At 41.3% G+C, this 22,441-nt stretch overlaps 1 protein-coding gene across 1 annotated transcript; it reads right to left on the bottom strand.

The window, feature by feature from the left end:
• Nucleotides 1-213: 213 nt before the first annotated feature.
• On the bottom strand, nt 214-21,260 carry MXRA5 (matrix remodeling associated 5). The gene is made up of 7 exons (XM_056498883.1): nt 20,778-21,260; nt 18,559-18,771; nt 16,190-16,319; nt 15,487-15,877; nt 8,000-12,976; nt 6,466-7,366; nt 214-4,944 (listed from the first exon to the last, which is right to left on the bottom strand). The coding sequence occupies exons 1-7, from the start codon at nt 20,996-20,998 to the stop codon at nt 3,033-3,035; spliced, it is 8,745 nt and encodes a 2,914-aa protein (XP_056354858.1). The 5' UTR covers nt 20,999-21,260; the 3' UTR covers nt 214-3,032.
• Between the last annotated feature and the right edge of the window lie 1,181 nt (nt 21,261-22,441).

The raw sequence follows: 22,441 nt of genomic DNA on the forward strand, positions 1-22,441 counted from the left end.
GCAGTAATTTTCAATCTGCACAATTGCAACAAGACACCTTGTTATTCTGCTTCTCCAAATAGAAGATGAACAGATCTTTCTTCTCCATTTACAAAGGCAAAGCAAGGAATAGTTTTCCTTTCCATGGAAACTATCCAGAATCTGCTTTGGTTGATGAAGTACAAACTTAAGGAACCTTCTCAAACCATGAGCAAGCACTTTATTTCCCAGCACTTTATTTCTCCAAATCAGAAAAGAACAAACTACATTGCCTTTGAATGCATGAGACCTGCTTGGTCTGATAAATGAATGTACACTTTTGAAGAAAAAAAAAAGAACGAAGTGTTGCATCCTTGATATAATGTGAATATGTCATTGATTTATTTAACACAACTTGCAGGTAATTACCTGGAAATAAAGGAAGAAATTATTATTTAAATTCAGTGTCCTGCAACTGCCTTCAATTGATGGATGATTCAGCACATGGAGTGACACGTAGAGATTCAGGCCCAAGAATATAAGTCCTAGAACAGACTTAGTTTCCCTGTGAATGTCTTTATTTCTACAAAAGGGACTCAAGATAGATACCCTGGACAACTGGCATACCAGCAGAGAAAGAGTATGACAGACATAACATATGGCCAAATGCTGCTTGAGTGTAAAAAGCATCCATTTGATGTTTTAAAGTTGTAGTTACACTTGTTTTGGAAGAAAATTGTATTTCATAGGTCTCTCACCAAGAGTGTATTTTCATAAAAGGGGTAAAGGCAAACATAATGGAAATTATAACCCATTAAAAAAAAAAAAAAAGTTAAGTCCACTTTTGAAGGAACTTCACAAGAATGCAAGATTTGATTTAAGAAAATGTCTAGAGCCAAATCTTTCATTTCTTAGCCTCCAAAACTTCCACTGGCAGCTGTGAAAATTCTGGAGTGAGAAATAAAACATGATCAGATGCTTTGTTTGATCCTACAAGATCAAATGTTTGAATTGGGGTTTGGATTCCATTTTCTTCCTTTAACATAAAAAGAAATCTACTTAATAGAAATATACAGAAGTAATTCAGCACCCAAGAATACCTCTAAATTCACATAACTGTTAAGTGAAGGCTGGACAAATGATTAAAAGTGTTTGACTCCTAGTACAATGCCAAATGCTGACTTCAGACTCTTTTACAAGATGTATTATTACTATTAAATATTGTATGACCGTTTTCCAAATTGGAAAACCACTATAAAATTAAAGGATCTAAAGATGTATTTGATATGTTCAAGGAAAACAGCCAGATGATAAAGTAGCACACGGGCAATCTATGTAAAAATCTTAAATGCCTCTTTTCCTTTTCCATTAACTACTCTCACAGGCAGCTACATCCATTTAGGGCCCAAGGGTTTCACCCATAAAAGAGAAACTAAGTCATAATTAAGCACTATTTAATTATGCAACATATCCACAACTTTAATAAAGTTGTGTACAAACCACAGATTTTTAGCCTGCACTGAATTTTTGAAAAATAAGCTTTATAAAATGTTCTACAATATATATTGTACAACTTGTATCTTCAGTAATGCCCTTCTCATTTAATTCTATATTATTGTTCTAATCACATACCTTTTACTTTAAGTAGGTCAGTTCTGTTTACCATTATGATAAATATATCTTTTCCAACAGCTTACTGTTTTCTAAACTGGATAAATTTGTGGGGTGAGGAAATCTTTGCTTTCAGCTTTTGCAAAATGTAAATATTAGCAAAACACTTTACACTACTGACATGTTTTGATCAACAGAGAAAGTAAAAATAAAGCTTTCATTTAACCATATTCTAAAACGTGAGCATAAGATTTATGAATAAGCAGAACTTTAAGAATTCAAAAATATCTGAGAGAATCCATATGTTTAAAGGTAAGTTAATGTTAGCAAAATTCTGATTGTTATAGTTTGTTGAAACATGGGATATTCAGCACCTTGAAGCAAGTATTTCTATAGCACAAGAGATAAATCTTGGTAAAATTATGCACATTATCCAGAAAACAATCCTTGACTGCAGAAGAAGTATTGACATTGTAAATACATGCTGAAATATACATAAATTTCTATTAATAAAACACTTTTAAAATGATCAAAAATTATACTAATTTGTCTTCCCTAAAACATTTATAAATGAATCAAATAGAAATTGGTTCAAATACAAGTACATGTAACACTACATTACTTGGGTTTTTTTGACCTAACTCCATATTCCCACTGCTTGGAATTTTTTATTAAAAAAAAAAAAAAAAAAAAAGAAAACCAGTGAATACATTCTTTGGAAAATATTTTTTTATTATAAAATGTACAGTATATTGACCTTAATATTATAAAACACTGTAATGTATCAGAGTCTTGTAAAGACCAATAATTTATAAAATGAGACCAAGTTCACTGTTACTTTTTCTAGTCTCATAGTCAGATTAAAAATATATATATAAAATATATAATGAATTAATTGACCATAGCGTCCTTAGTATCTGGCAAACGTATGTTCATATGTTAAGGTAGCTAATCTCTGCATGTATTTTTATTAAAATAGATCACTCTTATTTGCTAATTTAGTCTTTGATTCTGAAGAGCTGATAGAAGCATGAACAGAAAGGTTAATAATCATATTCTATAAGCCTAGATTATGTATAGGCGCTGCAGGGTATAAAGAAAATTATGTTTGACTGAAGTACTTTATCACTGCAGCTCACTTATTAACAGTTAATACTTCTTTGGTACTTTTAAGGTGCTTGTTAGAACAAGAAATAGCTTTGGACTATTAACAATAGAGTACTTTAAGTCTCAGATGCTATTGGATAGCATGAAAACCCACATTACACGTCTTAACAATTTGAAGATCTTTTTCAACATGTTAGTCATAGTTCCAGACTTACTACCACATTGAGTACAAAAGAAATGCATATTAATTCCTTTTTCTTTTCTCTCTTTAGCCATTGTTGCAAGCAGTACTTTTCTCATTGCACCCGTTTGGCAGTGATAACACCAGCATCCAGTCAAAGGCACTTGTTTTAATGTTAGAATATGTGTATGTAGGTTGTTTTGGAATCACTGCCTAGTATATTTTTAGCAGTGCATTTATAGAAGCCTGCATCCTTTTGAGTGGACTGCTGGATGACTAATGACCCCTGAGGATGGAGGAATTTGTTTCCATACAGACGGGACTGAGCTCCTGTGGTCAGATGTGATTTATCTGGAAGCTCCCAAGTTATTTCTGCTTTAGGAATCCCAATGGCCATGCAGTTCAGTTTAACTGAATTCCCAGGTCTGGCATAAATGACAGGCGCTGGCTCACTGGTGATCCGAGGAGGATAGGCAATCACAATGACAGGCACAGTCATAACAGAAGTGCCATACTCTGTTGACACTTTGCACATGTAAGTGCCCCTGTCGAATACAGAAGCCTCCCGCACTGTCAGTGAGCCATTCTCCATCAGGGAAAAGCGGCCCACAGCCTGGGGGGCATCCATGACCATGCCATTGGGCAGGGTCCAGGAGATCTGCGCCCGGTGGTTTGCCTGGGTGATGCAATGAAGCTGCAGAGTTTCTCCATTGATGATGCTCACCAGGTTGTTGTACTGGTTGCTGATTTCTGGCCTGAGTCCCACCTTCAGGAAGACTACTCGTTCCACATAACCTCCTGGGTTTCTGGCCGTACAGCGGTAAGTCCCAGCATCCCCAGCAGACAAGCTGCTGATGTGTAAGATCCCATCCCTCTTATGGTAAAATCTGTGCAGGCGACTGCCACTCAGCACTTCAGAGCCGTTGGGAAGGATCCAACTTGTGCTGGGTTTGGGGTTCCCCTGGACTGAGCAGTTCAGGTTGATGCTGTGCCCAGCAATGGCAGTGATCCTTTCACTGACAGGGTCTCTGAAGGAGGGTTTCTCCACGTGGTCTGTGATGAGGAGCTGCACCAGCAGCCTCGCTTCCCCGCCTTCGTTGCGCCCAATGCACACGAGCTGCACGGCGTCTGTCTGCCTCACCCCTCTGATGTCCAAGGTACCATTGCGATGCACAGTGATCCTGTTCCCGTAGTAGGGGGCCGGTAAGATCACTCCTTCTGGGAAAGCCCACAAGACACGTGGAGTAGGGATGCCCTCGGCTTTGCAGTCAATAAGTTTCCGGCTGTCTCTGATGGCTGTCTCCCTGACAGATGTTATTGCACTCAGATGACCATTGATTCTGGGAGCCTGAACGTCAACATGGATCCAAACGATCTTCCGATCTTCTCCAGCACTGTTCCGTGCTACACAAGTATAGTTACCGCTGTCAGACCTTTGGGCCTTTTGGATGAGGAGGGTGCCATCTCTGTATATCTGGTATTTGTCAGATAGGGCAGGAATAGGCCTGTTGGTTGGGGAAAGCCAGGTCACTTTGGGAGTGGGTTCTCCTTTGGCTTCACACGCTGCGGTGACAACATCGCCGTAAGGTACATTAATAGTGATGTATGTTTTGTTCCTGATGGTTGCAGGCTCTGCCACCACTTTGACCCGCACCTTCATTTCATCCTTGCCAATCTGGTTTTCAGCATAGCAGGTGTAGTCCCCCTCCTCTCTCAGTCCAACATCGTTGAAATAGAGGGTTCCATTATCGAAGACCACGTACCGCTTCGTCCGGCTGCCGCTGTCATCCGACTGCATGAAGGTATTGATCATGCTGCCATCTGGAAGGCCCCAGGAGATCTCTGGGTTTGGCAGGCCTGTGGCTACACAGTCAACTTTCAGGTCCCCTCCATACTTGACCTTGTGGTTATTCTCATTCTTGCGTTCTATTTTTGCTGGTTTCATCATCACGTTCACTTTGAGGACCACGTAGTCATCCCCTATCTTATTGCGGGCCACACACAAATAGTCCCCTGCATCTTTGTCTGTAACTGAATGAACAACCAAAGTCCCGTTGCTGAATACTTTGATTCTAGTCTCCAAAGTGCTGCAAGGAAAGAAAAAAAGAACCTAACATGAGCTACAAAATCACATTTTGGATATTAACCACTGAAAGAAATTTGTGGGGGAAAAAAACCACAACAGTATTAAAAATTGCTATTGTTAAATAATTAGATGGTCAGAAATTTTGAGGATATTCACCACCAAAAAGCAAATGAAAAAAATTCCCACTCACTTGTAACCAGGTAACTCTGTTGTGTTTCATTACTTTAATGCTGTTTTTGACCATTAAACATCCACTAAATAACAAATTACGGTGGTTTTGAGTCTTCTGACTACAGGTACATTATTCTATAATATTGAAATATGAGGTCTTTGAATTATATAATTCACACAAGGCTATATGGACCACAATGGAATCTGGTACCTCAGTCTTTAGCTAAAAACAAGTAAAGATGAGGAACTTCCTCTGGCATTGGATATAAATATTAAACCTTCAGAAGAGTCACAAAGAAGCAAAATGTTGCTAAGCTTTGAAATAAGGGAAAAAAAGTTTCCAGTGTGCTAAAAAAAACATTATCCCTTTCCACTTCACTATAGAATTGATGCATTGTGGTCAAAACTAACTTCCTCAGGAGCCACAGTTTTCTCTCCAAAGAAGATCTCCAGTATTTGAAAAGCAGCCCACATAAAGATCATGAGGGAAAATGAAAAAGAAATACAGTATTTTTTTGCTACCACTATGAGGCATAAAATGCAGTCTGGATTTTGTGCTGTCTACAGGTTACCAAAATATATTTTTGTCAATATAAAGAAATTATGATTATGTTCAGCTGTGAAGAAAGTTGTTCCAAATTATGCATTTTAATTACAATGTATTTCTTTTCTGTTTATAGTGCTCAAAGGTGAGCTATGAATAATTTACAGCACAGAAATTTGTTTTCAGCCAAGTGTTAGGACAGTTATTGTAGATAAAATATTGTAAAATATTGTAAAAGTGATATTTTACTTGATATCACAAACATTGGAGAACATATTGTTTTAGGCATTTATATGCATCTAGGCTTGTCCATCCAGTAAGGACAGACCTTACTGTGTGGTAACATTTGTTTCTACATGACATTAAAATAATTGTGTTTATTTAAGTAATTTTAAAGTGATTTATTTGCCCTGTATTTACTGTGCATAATGATTTGCCTAAGAGATAAAATTCAATGATCCCTTTTCTCCTGGGGAAAAGCAGGCATATGTGCAATATTATTCAGACTAAGCACACTGGAACAAGCTGTATGTCTGGACTTTTCACTGTGGCTGTAAAAGACAAACAGTGGCAGCTTCTACTAAAAACTTGAAGCTAACTCTTCAAGAGTAATATTGCTTTCAAGAAAACTATGCTAAGATATAACTTGACTATCTTTTGATATAATTTCAAATTCCTTCTTAAGGATTGGGCAGATCATTCAAAACCCACAGAAGTCAGGACTGAAATTTGTACACATGTTATGGGATTTTTCTCTAAGTTCATCTAAACTGCAATTTACCTGCGACATGCCAAATAGTAATTTACCTGTGAAGAGAATCAATCATCCTTTTGGAAGGCAACCTCCATAATATCCGAGGCCAAGGGTCACCAGAAGCACTACAGTCCAAATGCAGGATGCCACCATATGTCACATCTGTTCTCTGAGGAGAGCTCCCAGTGATCTTGGCATTGGATGCGTGCTTCTTCACGTGGAGCTGCACTGTTCTCCTGGCAGCTCCCACCATGTTAGCAGCAATGCACTCGTAGGTCCCGCTGTCCTTGGGGGACACGTTGCGAATGTAAAGAGTCCCGTTGGGAAAAACAAATAAATTCCCGTTGACAAACTGAGAAGGTCGGATCTGCATGCCATCAAAGACCACCCAGCGGATGCTGGGAGAAGGTGCTGCTTTGGCACTGCAGTGGATGTTAATACTGCTGCCAAGGGGCAAGGAAATGTTCTCTTGCTTTTCCTGCTGGATGATGGGGGGTAAGGCTGCAATGTGCAGCCTCACTGCAATGCTGTCAGCTCCTGCAGCATTGCTTGCTACACATTTGTAAACTCCTCGGTCTGAGAAAGTTGCTTGCTTGATGGACAAGGTTCGATTTTCATGAAGCATTATCCGGCTTTCTGTGGTTGTGACTGTCTGCAAAATCTTCCTGTCTGGGAAAATCCATGAAATTAGTGGGCTTGGAGTCCCGCTAGCCTGACATTCCATTGCTATGGTCTCTCCAAAGTAGACCGTGACATCTCGATAGCGGGAAAGTAAAATTTTGGGCTGGTGGGCTACAACTGTGAGCACAACAATCATTTTATCCACGCCATGCAGGTTCTGAGCTGTGCATAAATACTGCCCACGATCCTGAAGCTGAGCATTTCGGATAAGGAGAGTACCATTTTTCCAGACTTCAAACCTTTGTAACTTGCTGTTGGCTGTCATTAGAGCTCCTGTGAAGGTGAGAGGAAAGAAAGGAAGTCAAAGGGTTTAAAACATATATTATTGCAATAAAGAAGTCTTAAGTGAGATTTTAGGTTTACTCAGCACCAATCACAATTTCAGAAAGCCCACATAATGTCTTCTGACACTCTCCATAGCTCAAATTAATCTTTGTTTCTACTGCAAAGCTAACCATTAGCTTGCAAACATGGACAGTGTGGAAATGTTTGAAGGCATTATGTTTTAGGATCCCTCCTAAATCTTTATGTGACTTTTCTGTTCCTTTTGCATATGAGGATGACACACACATCAATATTTAAGGTAGCAACATTAACAAACCCATACTCACAAGTATTGCTGTAATAAATTCTAACTGTTGTGAATAAGCAGAGTTGGCTGCTTTTCAGAGGCAAAAATTGCTCTTCAAAAATGAACTCATTAAATGGTAGAGGTTTTCTTTTACTACAAGAAACACTGCAAATCTATTATTACTTGAAATGATTAATTGAAATCAATAATTTTCTCTATAATGATTATAAGTGACAGGAAGTATTTTTCAGTATTATGAACTCCTGTGATCATGTTACATTTCTACGCAATACCTCTACAAACCATGTGAAAGAACACATTTTTCTCTGTCTTACCTGTAGAGACTTTTGTCCAAGTAATAAAAGGCTTAGGTTCCCCTACTGCATCACAAGGGATAAAAGCATCTGTTTCAGCAAGGATGGATATGCTCTGCGACGCTTTTGTCATAATTTTAGGTCTTTCTCCATGTATCCTAAAATTAGTGGAAGACTGAATTACAGTCAAATTGTGTGGCATAATACCTCCTATGTAAGGAACAGATGGAAATTTTTGATGATGATGATGGACACTTTTAAAAGGATGAACTGTAGTGGTTATTTGTGGTTTTGTGTGCTGAGAGAGAAAGGCTGGAGGGGTGATCTTTAAAATCACTGGTGGTGATGTGGTTGTTGTGGCATGTGGCACTGGAGGCACTGGAATAGCTGTAGCTTTCTGCACTGTAATCCCAGTAGGTAAGACCTGAGCCACCTTCTTCTCATTTGTCTCTTTTGGCACTAATTGACTATCAACATCTGGTTTAGGATGAATATTTAAGTGAGGGAATATCCTTGTTCTGTTGAAAAGGAATGGTATTCTGGAACTAGGGTAATAGGGGATCCCTTGACTTGGTAGCCTCCCTGCTGTGCCTCTGTTATCTGGAACATGGTTATTTCCAAAAAATCTTGAATGAAGATTGTATCTGTTCTGACCCTGATTACTGAACTTGCTTTCAGCTAATGGATTTGTTTTGTGAAATGGAGAGGCTTGTGTTGGGGTAGTTGTTTCTCTCTGGGAAGCAAAGGTTTTTCTGTCCTGGATGGTGTGTGCTGCATACGCTGTTATCTCTGGTTTGTTTGTGTAGTGAAGAGGCTGATGTGTTATAAAATAGCGAAGTGGGCTCTGTGTTGCAGGAATCTTCACCATGCCTCTTATTGGAATGATCTTTGGAGGCACAACAGGTAGTCTTTGGTTTATACTTGGTATCATTCCAGCAGGTGGATGGGGAAGATCTGGATTTAGCAGTAAACTGTTGTTTGACTTGCTACCGTACACCTCTTTGAATTGCTTCTCCTTGGACTGTATGCTAATCCTGTTTTGGTTAGAGGAAGGAGTAGGGTGAACATTCTGTTTTGAGGTCATCACTATTTTGTCACCACCTGCTCCAACTTGTTTTGCTTCCGGTAAACTTTCTTGATTAAAGACATTACTCTCCTTGGTGGTGTAAGGAAGAGAAGGATGTGAAGTGCTTGAAATGGAAGGGGGAAGAGTGACAGACTTTATAAATGGAATAAAAGCAGTGGATGCAATAGTAGGCTTTTCAGTTGTCTGCAAATGATGAAACACATGCAACATAGATTCTTTTCTATCCAAGGAAGGTGGCTCTGTCCCAGCAGGGGAAGTAACAGATTTTTTTGTCTCTCTAACTGGAAAAGTCTGAGTTTCTGCAGTGCTGAAAGAGGAGGGTAAAGTAATTGTATCATATTGCTGAGGTGGCTCAGCTTTTGCTGGTGTTTCTATAGACACTGTAGGATTCCACGGCTCCTTTGAAACTGAGAGGTCCTTGAAAACTTCTACTGTGCCAACAGGAATACTTAAGTCACTCATAGTGGGATATGCCATCTGGAATGTTCCAGCAGTCGTTTCATTAACCACAACTTCTAAGTCAAATAGGTTAGGCTCTTCATGAGATTTTGGTTTTGTTGATATTATTGAGCTGCTCTTATATGCAGGAGAAGTTGTTGTGCTTGATTGTTCTGCCTTATGATCCACAGTTTTAGAATCTACTTTTGTGTCTTTCTCTTCAGAGACATCGTCAAATGAGTGGTTTGCTGGCACTTCACTTTGCTCTGGATTCAGAGGTACACTTGACTCTTTTGTGGGAAGCACATCATGTACAGCATATGATGATAAAATTGTGATGGGTGCAGTCACTGGAAGTTCCAAGGTTTCAGGGCTAGTAGGGTATGTCACAAGCTTAGCTTCAGGTGGAGAAGTGGTAGGCCTAAAAGAGAAAGCTGTGATTACATCTCTGATTCTTGTGATTTTCTCTGTGACACCTGAATCAGGAGTTAATGACGGAGTGGATTTCATACTCTCATCTTTCCCAGCCTGTATTTCAATGTTTTTAGGATCAGGACTTTCAAGACTTGCAGAAGTAGTTTTGGTAACAGCTTCAATTTCAGGTGTCCTTGGAATTATAGGCATTGCCTCTGTGGTCAAAACAACACGGGGCAAAGGCTTTGGTCTTTGTCGGATTCTGTTTGGCCTTCTCCTTCTCCCATAAGGCCTTTTTCTACCCTGCTGAGTAATAACTGAATGCACTGTCTTTCTATATGGAGTTGTTGTGGTGGCCACAGTGGTCAATCTACTGATGGGAGAAGCTGTTTCTAACCCCTCTGCTGTTCTATGAGGAGCATTAGCACTATGCAAAATGAATATGGGACCTTGTTTTGGAATAGCCAGGTTTCTATGTCCCTCTGTCTGAGAACGGTCTGCATAACTGCTGGACGTGCTTTCTTGAGCCACTGTATTCCTGTGGGTTTCAGGCTCCTCTTTGCTCTGAACCCTGATGGGTGTGACAGCTGGAAAACTGTTAAAGTCTGTAGTTTTTGCAAGACTTGCAGGTATCTTTTTGTGCTGGTATCTTGCATCATCGCTCTTTTCTCTAACAAATGGAAAAGTAGATGAAGGAACAGTAGTAGTGCCTACAGAATCTGTTGGGATGATCTCATCAAACTGAGAAGGTGCCAAAGTTATGGTGTCAACACTAGTTGGGCCCACTTCATTTAACTTCAAGCTTGTCTCCAAGGTGCTATGAAGACCCACAGTCTGAGACTCAGCAAGCAGAGTAGCATCAAGTGGTAGCTCAGCAAAAGCAGAATTTCCTTCAGATATAGAAGATACAGTTTTATCTATATTTCCCACTGTGAATAAACTGCTCTGAACATTAGGAAAGTTTGTCACAATTTGTTTGGCTAGAGGTTCTTCAGTAAGGGCAACTGAATCATCCGTCCTGACATCAAGATGCTGCTCCCCTTGCAGTTGTGGAGTTGCAGAGACAGGAGTCAAATATGAACCTGATAAAGCAATTTCTACCGTGCCTACACTTGCAGGTGTTTCTAAAGCCCCGTGGTTGGAGAATGGTTCAGTTTCTGACCTTATTAATACAGATTGGACTGAAAACACTTCTGTGTTCTGTGAAACAGTGACTGAGAATTGCTCATCTTCACCCAGAGGTGATGCATCAGCAGAGGAATCCACCACATCAGCTCCTGCCTCTGACGGAGGAGGGCGGGCTAAGGGATAAGGGGCAGGAGTAGTTTCCTGCATGACTGATGGCAGTGAAGTTGTTACAGAGATGGTTGTAGCTGTTGTTGTTCTAGGAAGATTCTTCCCACGGACCTTTGCCAAAATGTCAGCCCAGTGCTGCGGATTAATCTGTTTGCTTGCCACATTAATTCTCCTTCGAGATTCAAATACTCTCCGGCCTTCTGCTACATTGCTGTCCTGGGTTCCATCCGTACTTTTCCAGATTTTCATTTTCCTTCTCCCCTTCTTCCCCTTTTTGATTTGAGCCTCTGGCACTTGGTCACTTTTTTGTTTAAAAGGTATTTCCCAGTCTTTTAGGCGGTTCTTTCTTCGTGGGAACTCCTCTACCCCTCCTGCCCCTGATCCCTCTTCATCTTCTATGACCTGCCCTCTTGTTTTTGATAAACCTTTTGAGCCCGGGCGCTTCTTTAGCCTTATTCGTTTAAATGACCTGTCAGACACCATTTTATTTACTGTGACCCTTACAACAAACTGATCTGATCCCTGCTGATTGACAGCCACACATCTGTAATGGCCACTGTCAGTGACATGGCTCCTTGGAATAAACAAAGTACCATTGGGCAGCATATAGCCCTTAGAAGAGTTTGATAAATCATTGAGTACCTGATTGTTAGGAAGAATCCAGCTCAGCTGGGGGTCTGGGATGGCAATTGCATTGCATGGCAAAGCTATTGGATCTCCAACATTTTTTTCAACTCTCACTACATCTGAATCAGCTACCTGAATAGCTGCAGGCTGCACAACAAGTCTGTAAGCCATTATGTCCACATCATCTCTCACTTGGACAATGCAGTGGTACACACCTCCATCAGTGTAACTCACTGGTTTGATTATCAGCTGGCCACTACTGAGAATGGAAAACCTACTGTCTTTCTCATTAAAAGGTGCCTGCAGTTTTGTTCCATCCTGAAAAAGCCACTGAATGGAGGGGCTCTCAGAAGCTTTCACACTGCAGCTCAGTCGACACTCTGACCCTTCCACCACACTCTGTACAGTCCTTGTGCTCTGATTTTGCTCTATCATTACCCAGTTTCTCTGCTGCCTAGTGGTTTTGGTATGAATTGTCTGAGAAAACACAGTAAAAAAAGATAGCACCACTTTTTTCCCTGTACTCTGGCGGCGGTTTAATTGGATATTTATAAGAGGCTGCATCACCCAGGAAGGCTCAGCCAGTATTTGAGCTTTTACACCTGTGTAGTAAAGAGCATCATAATCTGAGCCTTGCCTGTACTGATAGATTATTTTAGGCTCTTTTCTGAGCATAAGTTCCCTCTCTAATTTGACAGGTACTTCACTGTAGTAAGCTATAAGCTTCCACAGTTTCTCATAGTTTTCTCGATTCATTGGACATTCAAAATCCAGTGCAATTGTGGCATTTATTTCTATCTCCTGAGTCTGGATTTGATTCCACTGAATTTTGGTAGAACCTGTTGGTTTTTTGATTTCACAGTTCAGGTGGACTATATTGCCATGCTCATCAGTCATATTTAGAGCAATGTTCCATGGTGACAACTGAAGTTCTTCCAGAGGGAGTTCATAATTGTCACCATCTTCCTCATCCTGAGTACTGCTATTTTGCCTTAGTGAGGACTGAATGACAGGCTTCCTACAGGAAATATCTTTCAAGTTTTGAATATCCTCTTTCTGCAGTTGTTTTGGGCTGCTGCACTTAGCACACAGCTGTCCCCCTTCATAGGCTTTGTCCTTTTTGCATTTTAAAACACCTGCAAAAAAAAAGAAGGAAGAAAGAAAATAAAAGGAAAAACAAGGTATAAATAAGCTGAAAAATTCTGTTTTAGAGTTAGACAATACTCAAAAGTATGAAATAAACTTCATGAGGATTGCATTATGTCATGTGACACATAAGTCAAGACTTACAGAATGGCACTTCTTTGTTTTACAGCTGAATGGTCACCCAATTCTCAATCTGACTATGACTTATTCTGATTTTAATGAAAGGATTGGATACTCCATCCTTCTGGAATTTAGACTCACTGCCTCTGAATTAAATGCCTATAAACTGAAATGTGCAGGGCAACATTTAAATCAGTAACAAACAACTCTGTCAAAAAGTCTGCATTTGTACAGTGACAGCCTAACTTGGATCTAATGTGAAAAAGAGTGGGACCTTTCAGCTTTCAAAAATACAGCATTTACCAGAGAAATGCTGGATTTCCTCATTAAATAATCCAGAAGCTTTTTATTTTTCTCTGTAGATTAAGAACAGTATTGGCAGTACACAAAACATTTTATTGTAGCAATCAAAATGGGCTGACTAGTTCTTGCACTTCCAAGCTATTAGCAGGGGAAAAAAAAAAGTCCCTTACCTCTGAAACAACAGTAAATTTTGTAATAATACAAAAAAATCTAAAACACAGAAGGAGAGCTAGACCTGGAAATTACAGTCTTGACTCCTCTCTTCTTTCAATGCAGACTATTGTCTGCAAAGTAGCAATCACATATTTATCACATATTTACATTGTTCTGCTCACCTGAATGTCAAATGTCACCTTAGGTGTTTAGTTTGGAAGCATACAGTAAATAAAATGTGTTACAGTTATTCTAGGAATAAGTATCATCCTGAAGAATGAGGGATCTTGGAATGAATGAACAATATTTGGTGGGTTATAAGGCAAAATGTCAGGAGAAAGAGAAATATACAACAAATTTTCATACCATTATTTTAATTGAAAATATATGCTTTACTAGTATGAAAAATCAATTTTCTTGATAAGGTGTTACAAATGGAATACATATCTCTGCAGTTTTATCACTTGCAGATTCAAACAGGATGTTTCAAAAATAAGGAAAAACTGGCCCGCAATCAACTTGGTAGTGGCTACACTGGTCTGAAGAAATTTAGTAATTCTTTCTGGAAAGAATTCCCAAAGAAGTTAATGTTATAGCCATATACAGATACCAAATTTGTCATACATGAAAATGGCATGGATAAATTACTCCTCCCTCCAAAAATCACTACTGTTTTAGTGTAAAGAGGTAAGCTAACTGAATAAAAATGCTAGCAAGCCAACACTGCACTAAGGAAGGAATGTTCAACTAATATCTCATTATTATAACTTACAGTAAAACTTAAGTACACCCATTACACACACACACAATTTGGATCAAGAACAGAATGTAAGAATATAAAAATGTAAGCTAGTGAAATACAGTATTTCAGTTAGATGACTCAAGTATCTGTTTAGTCAGATTTATATTAATCACTCAAGCATTGCACATTCTTAAAAAGCACTGTCAAGTGCAAAATTGCAATGAATTACGTACTCTACGATGACAAGACCCACCATCATTCACTATATGTGCTCCAAAATCATTACATAAACCTTGGGACTCCATCACTCATCTGAGACATCTTCAGTTACAATTAAATGCTGATTTCCTCTTAATGTTTTAGCAGTAGCTCTGGTGTGACACCATTTCCCTCTGCTGAACTGAGATGCCAAAACTGAATACTGACATTTAAACCCCCTCCTCCTTTAGTGTATTCCTGATACAGAGGCATTATAAAACTCTCTTTTCTGCTTCTGCATACGATCAGAAGTGTTCCAGCCTAGGCATTGTGATACTCTTCTCATCTCTAAGTCTAAATGAAGACAGACAAGCTATTTTATGAAAAAATTACATGGTTGAAAAAAAATACATCACAAGTTCTTGAAAATACTTAAAACAATCTTGCTCCATCATAAAAGGAAGTTGAAGAAACACAGATGGATATGAAGAATGCATACTACAGCATTAATGTTAATAAATTCAAAGTTAGAGGGCTTAACCAGAAATTTGGTAACCTGACTTCCTTCCTTCTTTAGACAAACAAGTTAAAATGCAATGTTACCACCCTCCATAAGACCATATAGTCAGTAGTTTTGTTGGCTGAGGACAATTGGCAGCCCTTAGCCAAAAGTGTACTGCTGTGCAAGCAAATGCAGTAAAAGGTTATAACCCCTTTCCAGTTATAAACTTCACTACCACTTCCATCATCCCAAATGTAAGGGCTCATTTCTTTGCTATTAAACACATATTTTTATCTAATGAAACAAAACTGCCTTCTTTTTTAAATACACTGATTTATTGAACAGTAACAGAATTTAATACTGCACATAGTTACCATCCAGGTAATAAAAGTCAGGGAATAACAAAACCATCAACACATAGAACAGGAAAAAAAAAATTCAACGTTATGAGTTCAATCAACACTGGTAGCTTATGCTCTTACCTCCAGAAACTTCATTCCATTCAAGGAGCCACTTCAAACTGCAGTCACAGACCCATGGATTTCCATGAAGGTAAAGATTTTCCAGCAGTGGCATGCCCTGAAACATCCCAGCAGGCAAGGTCCTAAGAGCATTTTCAGATAGGTAGAGATGTCTTACTGTTGACAATTTGAAATAATCAAGGACCATAAATGTTGAAAAGGTGTTGGGGTGAAGCTGCTGGAGCAAATTTCCTTCTAGGTGGACGAGTCTTAGAGAGGTTAAACCATTAAATGCATTTGGATGAATAAACTCAATTCTGTTGTGGTCCATGTGCAGTCTCATTAAGCTTGAAAGTCCTTGGAGAGTTTGGCCAGTTATGGCTTTCAATTTGTTGTAACTAATTTTGAAAACCTAAACAAAAAACAAAACAAAAGAACCACAGATTATTTTTTTAATCTAAATTAAAATAGAATAGGAATCAAGCAAATTTTTCGTCTCTCATTCAAATCTTTTGCACCACTGAAAAATGATATGCTGGTCAAAGGTAGAATAAAACTGAGTGTTAGTTGGCATTATCCAGTTAGGCATAGTTAATAGATATCCAATGTATTTTGGGGGGAAATGGTATAATTAATTCTAAAAAAAGCACTATCAAAAACACTTAATTTGTTTTCTGTTATTCATGGAAGTTAGTTTTTAAATTTAGGAAAACCTAAGCATTACCTGTAGAGACACAAGATCTTTCAAAGCACCATTAGGAATATTCTGAATGTCATTTCCATGTATCATGAGCAATTCTAATTTTGTAAGTCCTGCAAAGGAGTTTTCGTATATAGACTGTATACTGTTGAACCTGGGGAAAAAAAAAAATCACACATGCAGTTACAATTTATACACTGACTGTCACAGACTGCAAATGTAAAATTAATATAACCTAGCTTTGAGGAAAAACTGGAGGGACCTTAATGCATTGTCAAAAGGCCAGAAGTTAGTGAAAGACTCTTACAAGGCCCAAGCATACTTAGTTCATGTTAACTTTTCTTTTAACTCACTTTGTGGCACTTCAGCCATAAATTAGGACTGAAAGTAATAAATAGGTGCTTAAGTCCTAATAGTTGTCAGTATATTTTTCCATGCAGCTCAGTTTATGGAATGGAAATAAGTTAATGGCCTGTGGCCAGACCATGATGCTATGGAGCCTGGCAAATTAGACAGGCTACAGTGTTGCCAAAGCAGCATTTAACAATAAATAAATAGAGATTTGGAGAGTAAACATTAAAAATGGGTTATCTCACAAGCAGCACAAGAAGCAGTAAGTCACATCCTGCTTCACTTACTGTTACAACATGTAATTTGCTACATTAACTAAATACATAAGATCTAGGAATTGACCTTCCAATTACATCATCTGAGCCTTGGAACTCCTCTTAGATAAGGAATACAGAAAAATCTACCCTTCAAAAATAAATCAGTTTTGCTTTGGACAAGCAAATCAGGCTTTATTTGCCAATTTGGAAGAGTTACATTTCGTGGCCTAGCTCTACATTTGTATACAGAGAATTAAACGTGATATCTAACCTAGGCATGAAGTCTTAAAAATAAACATAGAATTTTAGAGATTTTTTCCAATTTCTTGGTATTTTCTAGAAAGAAAGGGAAGACGCAGCATGAAACTGAAATACTTCAAATATGGAAAAAATACTTTTGGATCTTCACCATGTTATTTATCTAAAAATTCTTAATTTCCTAAAAATTTATAACACTGTATTAATATTTTAGTCCTTCTGCAGATACACTAAGCTCACAGCAGACATCTTATTAAAATTCTTTATTTCAAAATCAGTCCTTTGGGAAAAAAAAACATGAACTTGTCTACATATTTTTTTCCTAAATAATTTCCATTTAGAAAAATAATCTTCACCATCTAAATGCATAGCACTTAAAATAATAATATGATAAAAGCACTCTTTCAAAGTGAAAGTGCAACAACAGACATTTAAGAATCTTTCTTCCTGGGAAATGACACAACTCAGAAAACGGCATTTGTCATGATGAAATACAAAGAGATGTCTTTTATGCTAACAGCATATGAAATAATGTACTTTACGAAAAAAACAGCCCAAACACCTTAATAACTTGGAAGCCTACATCCCACTTTCAAAAGCAATTTAGCGATTGGAGTGCATATTTTTTAATATAGCTTTACTGAGCACAAGAGCATTTTGAGACTAAAATTAGGCTATAGGTGGATAAAATCTTGGTGGAAAAAAATTTTAGCTATAGAGAAGCAAAAAAACCAAAAAACAAAAAACAAACAACCAAACCAAGGTCACTAGTGCCAGTCATTGCAAGATCTGTTACAGCTTACAGGCCTTGAGGTTGTCAGGATTGAGTTTATCCTGGGTAGTGGGGCAGCCCTGACACCAAGCAGAAGAGGACTGTGACTCTTGCAGTTCACTGCCACACAACGACCCAATATGGTATTTTTGTGACCTGAAGCCTACCAACGGTCCCTCCTTCTTGTCTCAAAATCTGACAGATGTGAACTGGCAATATCCTGGCAGAGGAAATTGAGTTGGAGTCTAAGCAATCTCTTCCCAGAACATGCTTATATTGTGCTTAGCTCCTTGAAAAAAACTGCAACAAAACCACAACTCCAAAGGCAATGAATCGAATTTCTTTCCACTGTGTTTAAGATATGCCATATCTCATTCTTCAAAACGTCACTGGGTTATATCATAGTATTTTTCTCCTACTGTAATTTTTTTACATCAGGTATAAAATTCCACATTCTATAGTAACCTCATAACAGATTTAATGAAATATATTTTTATACACTCTAAAAGACTAAATGTTTTATTTTCCAAAAAAGAACTCACACCACAGTATTAATATTTATTTGACAACAACAGTGACTTTTGTTTGAAAGAAAAAGGCTAAGCTAATTTCTCCATGCCAGCAGCTGTAGTGTTTGAAGTAGAGCAGCGACGGGTAAGGGCCCATCTCCGCACTCCCACTCAGGAAGGACACACAGAGACCCTGGTTTGCCACACGAGCGGAGCACCCAGGCTCGCCCCGAGCGCCGTACGCACCCCAGGTTGATCCTCTCCGCGAGCCGGGGGATGCGCGCCGGCACGGCTGCCAGGGAGCGGAAGGTGCAGTGCACCTCGGTGGGCAGGTAGCAGGCGCAGGGCTGGGGGCAGCCCCGGGCTGGGGGCAGCCCCAGCGCCAGCAGCAGCACCACGGACAGCGCCCCGGCCGCCGCCCGCTGCCCCATGGCGGCAACTCCCCTCGCCGGGCTCCTCCTGCGGGGTCGCGGGCAGGGAGGGAGAAAAGAGAGAGGGAATTAGGGTTTTCAAAACACTTTTATATACCCTTTACATATTTTAAACCCTTTATATGCCTAGTGGCTACCTGCATTGTCTAAAAAGTCTGTAGACAATCAAGGCCAAGCTCAATTGGAAAGCCATTTTTATTCCATGTCATTCCACTTCAGTGTCAATTTTTCCCCCATTACTCACTTTTACTAAATACCTATTCTAACACAAGTTATGCCATCCCCCTATGGTAATAAATTTTATAGACTTATTCTGTACATCAAGGATAGTACTCATCTCACAGAGAAACTAGAAAACCCTTAGGGACGTATTTAGCTCAAAAAAATTGCCAGAGCTCCCTCTATAGTCAATGAAAGAAAAAAAAAAAAGCCATAATCACTTGAAGATTAATATCAGTTATGTACCTCATCAGATAACTAGAAATTGTAAAATTGAGGCTCATCAGGTCCCAAATTAGCAAACTCACCTCATGTAGCAGCCTAATCTTTAGACAGGCTATTAACTTTTGGTAGGGTAAAATGTGGCTCAATGAATCTCATTCAGATATGGGAAATGATTGAGATAGAAAGTGAAAGAACTGGTTGGCCACAGATCTAGACTCTGTCATCCTTTGCCATGGGTCACTCTGTGATATTGGATATACTCTTACATTGCAATCTAAACCAAATAGGTACTACGACTGGTCAGAAATCATACAACTAGAAAATTTGTTTAAAAGCAAAACCACAGACCTCACAGGAAAAGTTTATAATATGTCTACCAATATTGAAGTTCAGATTTTTGGAACTGTGTGTCAAAGTCTGCATGGCTAGAACCATGGAGAGCCATTTAAAGAAGCACAGTCAAGAAAACATGACTGTTATTGACCTTGACCACTAGTAATTTCTGAAAATCAAATCATTTATGTAATGCCTTATTACCAATTAAGCACCCTAACTGTTACAAACAAGTTTAAAACATTCCTATTCTTATTCCTACCAACAGAACAATCTGAAAGCTTTTCAAATTAAAGTCATACAAGAATACTGGCTACTATTAGTAACTGAAGCTTAATATTTCCACTTTTGTACAACACAGTGACAATGACAGAAAGGCATTCACTTGTACCAGGTATTATTAGTTCCTTTAGTTATTTGCTTGTAGTACAGTCAGATTTTCTGAGGTCTGCAAGCAACAAGATGCACATTTTTTCCTTAAGATTACCATGTGCAAACTATTAAAGTTCAAAGGAGAGGCTCGTTGGGATGAAGAGCTTCCCCAAATATCTGTGGTCAAGTTAATGAGACGCTTAGCATTCTTTACGAGACAAATAGCTTGTAATTTGTTTAAGAATTTTCAGGTGCTGTTTTCCTTACATTCTCTTCAATGAAAATTCCTTCTGAAAACCAGGCTGCCCACGTGAATTCCGTTTGTGAGGGGTCCCTTCCAGGAGGCGCTCGCTGAGGCGCAGAGCGCAGCACCCGGGAGGGGCGGAAGGGCCGGCCGGGAACTGCCCGAGCGCCTCCCGCCGCACGGGGGCGCTCTCATGCCCGCCGCCATTGGCTGCGCCCCCGCCCCGCGCACGGCGCCGGCCAATGGGCTGCGGCCCCGCCCCGGGGGCGGGCTGTGGGCGGGGCCCGAGCGGCGGCGCTGCCCCGGGCTCTGTGGGGAGCTCGGCGGGGCGGGCGGGCGGTGCAGCGCGGCCCGGGCCGTGCGCCAGCCGCGCTCCGGCGGAGCCGTGGTGCGCCTCGCCTCCGTGTTTCGTTCTGCCGCACCGGAGAGCAGATGCTTCCCGTTAGGGAAGGATGTGTCTGCTGGAGCGGGCGACGGGAGCGCTCGGACTGAGGACGGGCGCCGACACGCGGCGGCACCGGCTGCGGGACTCCCGCCCGACGGCCGCCAGCCCGGCGGGGGAACCCCAAAACCCAACCCGCCCCAAAACCCAACCCGCCCGCAGCCGACCGCGCTCCGGCAGCCGAGGAGCTGCTCCTTACCTGCGGCCGGGCGAGGCGCTCTCCGCAGGCGCTGCCCGCCGCTGCCGGTGCTCCGGGGGGCTGCGGGCGGCCGGCGGCGCGGGGCCGGCGGTCACCTGGACCCCGGCGGTCACCCGGACCCCGGCGGTCACCTGCACCCCGGCCTCCCGTCCGGCACCGGCTCGCCGAGGCTCATCGCTGCCTGCGGTGGTCCGCCTCGACGCCGACTTAGGACTCCTCATCGCCCGTCATCCTGCGGGCTCCGCCGCCGCGGCTGGGTCGCCCCGAACAAGCATAAGCGATGCGCGGCAGCCGGGCAGGCACCGCCGGGTGCTGGTTTCAATGGACCGCTATTGTCTCCGAGCGCTCGCCTGCTCCGGGCGCCCCCCGGCCCCGCCGAAAGCCGGGACGCCGCAAGGCTCAGCCGCGGCGGGAGCCCAGCGCGTCGCTCGGTGGGGCAGCGGGCGGGCGGGCGATGCGGGCGGCTCGGCGCCGCCGGACGGGCTGCCTGGGCGCGCCGCTCCTCCCGCGGCCGCAGCGTCCCGCCGCCCGCCGCCGCATGGGGCCGAGGGTGCCGCTCCGGGCGCCGCGCTCCGCCCGCTCCCCGCGCCGGGCGCTGTGCAGGGGGAGGGCGCGGCGCCGCCGCTCCTCTTGCGGGGTGGGCGGCTCCTCCGGGGCGGGGGCGGCTGCGGGCGGGCCGGGGGCGGGGGGCGGCGAGCACGGCTCCGCAGCCCGCGGACAGGGGTCGCGGCAGCCGCGGTTTCGCTGGATCGGGACCTGAAGCTTGCGGGAAGTTTGTCTCTCGGAGCTGGGCACATCCAGCGCTCTGATGTACAGCTACGCATCTTGTGCGCTCACACACACACCTATCACACAGGAGTTCAGGGCATAATCCCTGAACTGGACCGGCGAGCTTGGGTTTCTTTCTCTTCCCACAGTGATATTTTGCTTAAAGACATGGTTTAGTGGTGGGCTTGCACTGCAGGGTTAATAGTTGGACTCGATGATCTTGAGATCTTTTTCAGCTTTAAAGATTCTATAGTTCTTTGATATAGGTCTTCCATCACAACACAAAGAACCAACCTGACGTTAGTCCTTATACTTCATACTGGCACGATTCTGCTGCACAGACCTGTATCCTGTCTGTATGTGGGAATTTGGTCTCTGCAATAATACTCTAGGACAGACACTGCAATAAATGCATGTGAACAGAAAATCTCAAAACTGAAATAGAGAGGAAATTACAATAGAGGAAAAGACAGGAACCAGTAATTAACCAGACTGAATGTAGACTTAGTCATTAATTGCCTTTTACCTTTAAAATCCACCAGAGAAGCAAACTTTAGTTTAAACTCATTAAATCATTGACATCCCTCTACTCAATTTCTCTCCAGTATTAGCAATTTTTTCAGTATACAAAAGTAAGCCAATCTCTAGTCCAGTGAAAAATGCATGATTCAGAAGACCATGCACTAGTGTCTAATTGGTTCCACTGTGTGGTTTTTGGATATGCACAATTTTCTGTTCTCTGGATAGGCAATGTGGCAGCTTCCTTCATCTGTTCTAGAAAGTCAAAGAACTCAGTCTTTCAAGGCACAAAAGAGTTGCAGAAATGAGCATAGATGCATCTTGAGTCATAAGAATGCCTCTGAGTTTTGGTAGGGAACTTTCAAATTTAATCTCCA

This window comes from Oenanthe melanoleuca, chromosome 1 (assembly GCF_029582105.1).
Source record: "Oenanthe melanoleuca isolate GR-GAL-2019-014 chromosome 1, OMel1.0, whole genome shotgun sequence".
Taxonomy (NCBI): domain Eukaryota; kingdom Metazoa; phylum Chordata; class Aves; order Passeriformes; family Muscicapidae; genus Oenanthe; species Oenanthe melanoleuca.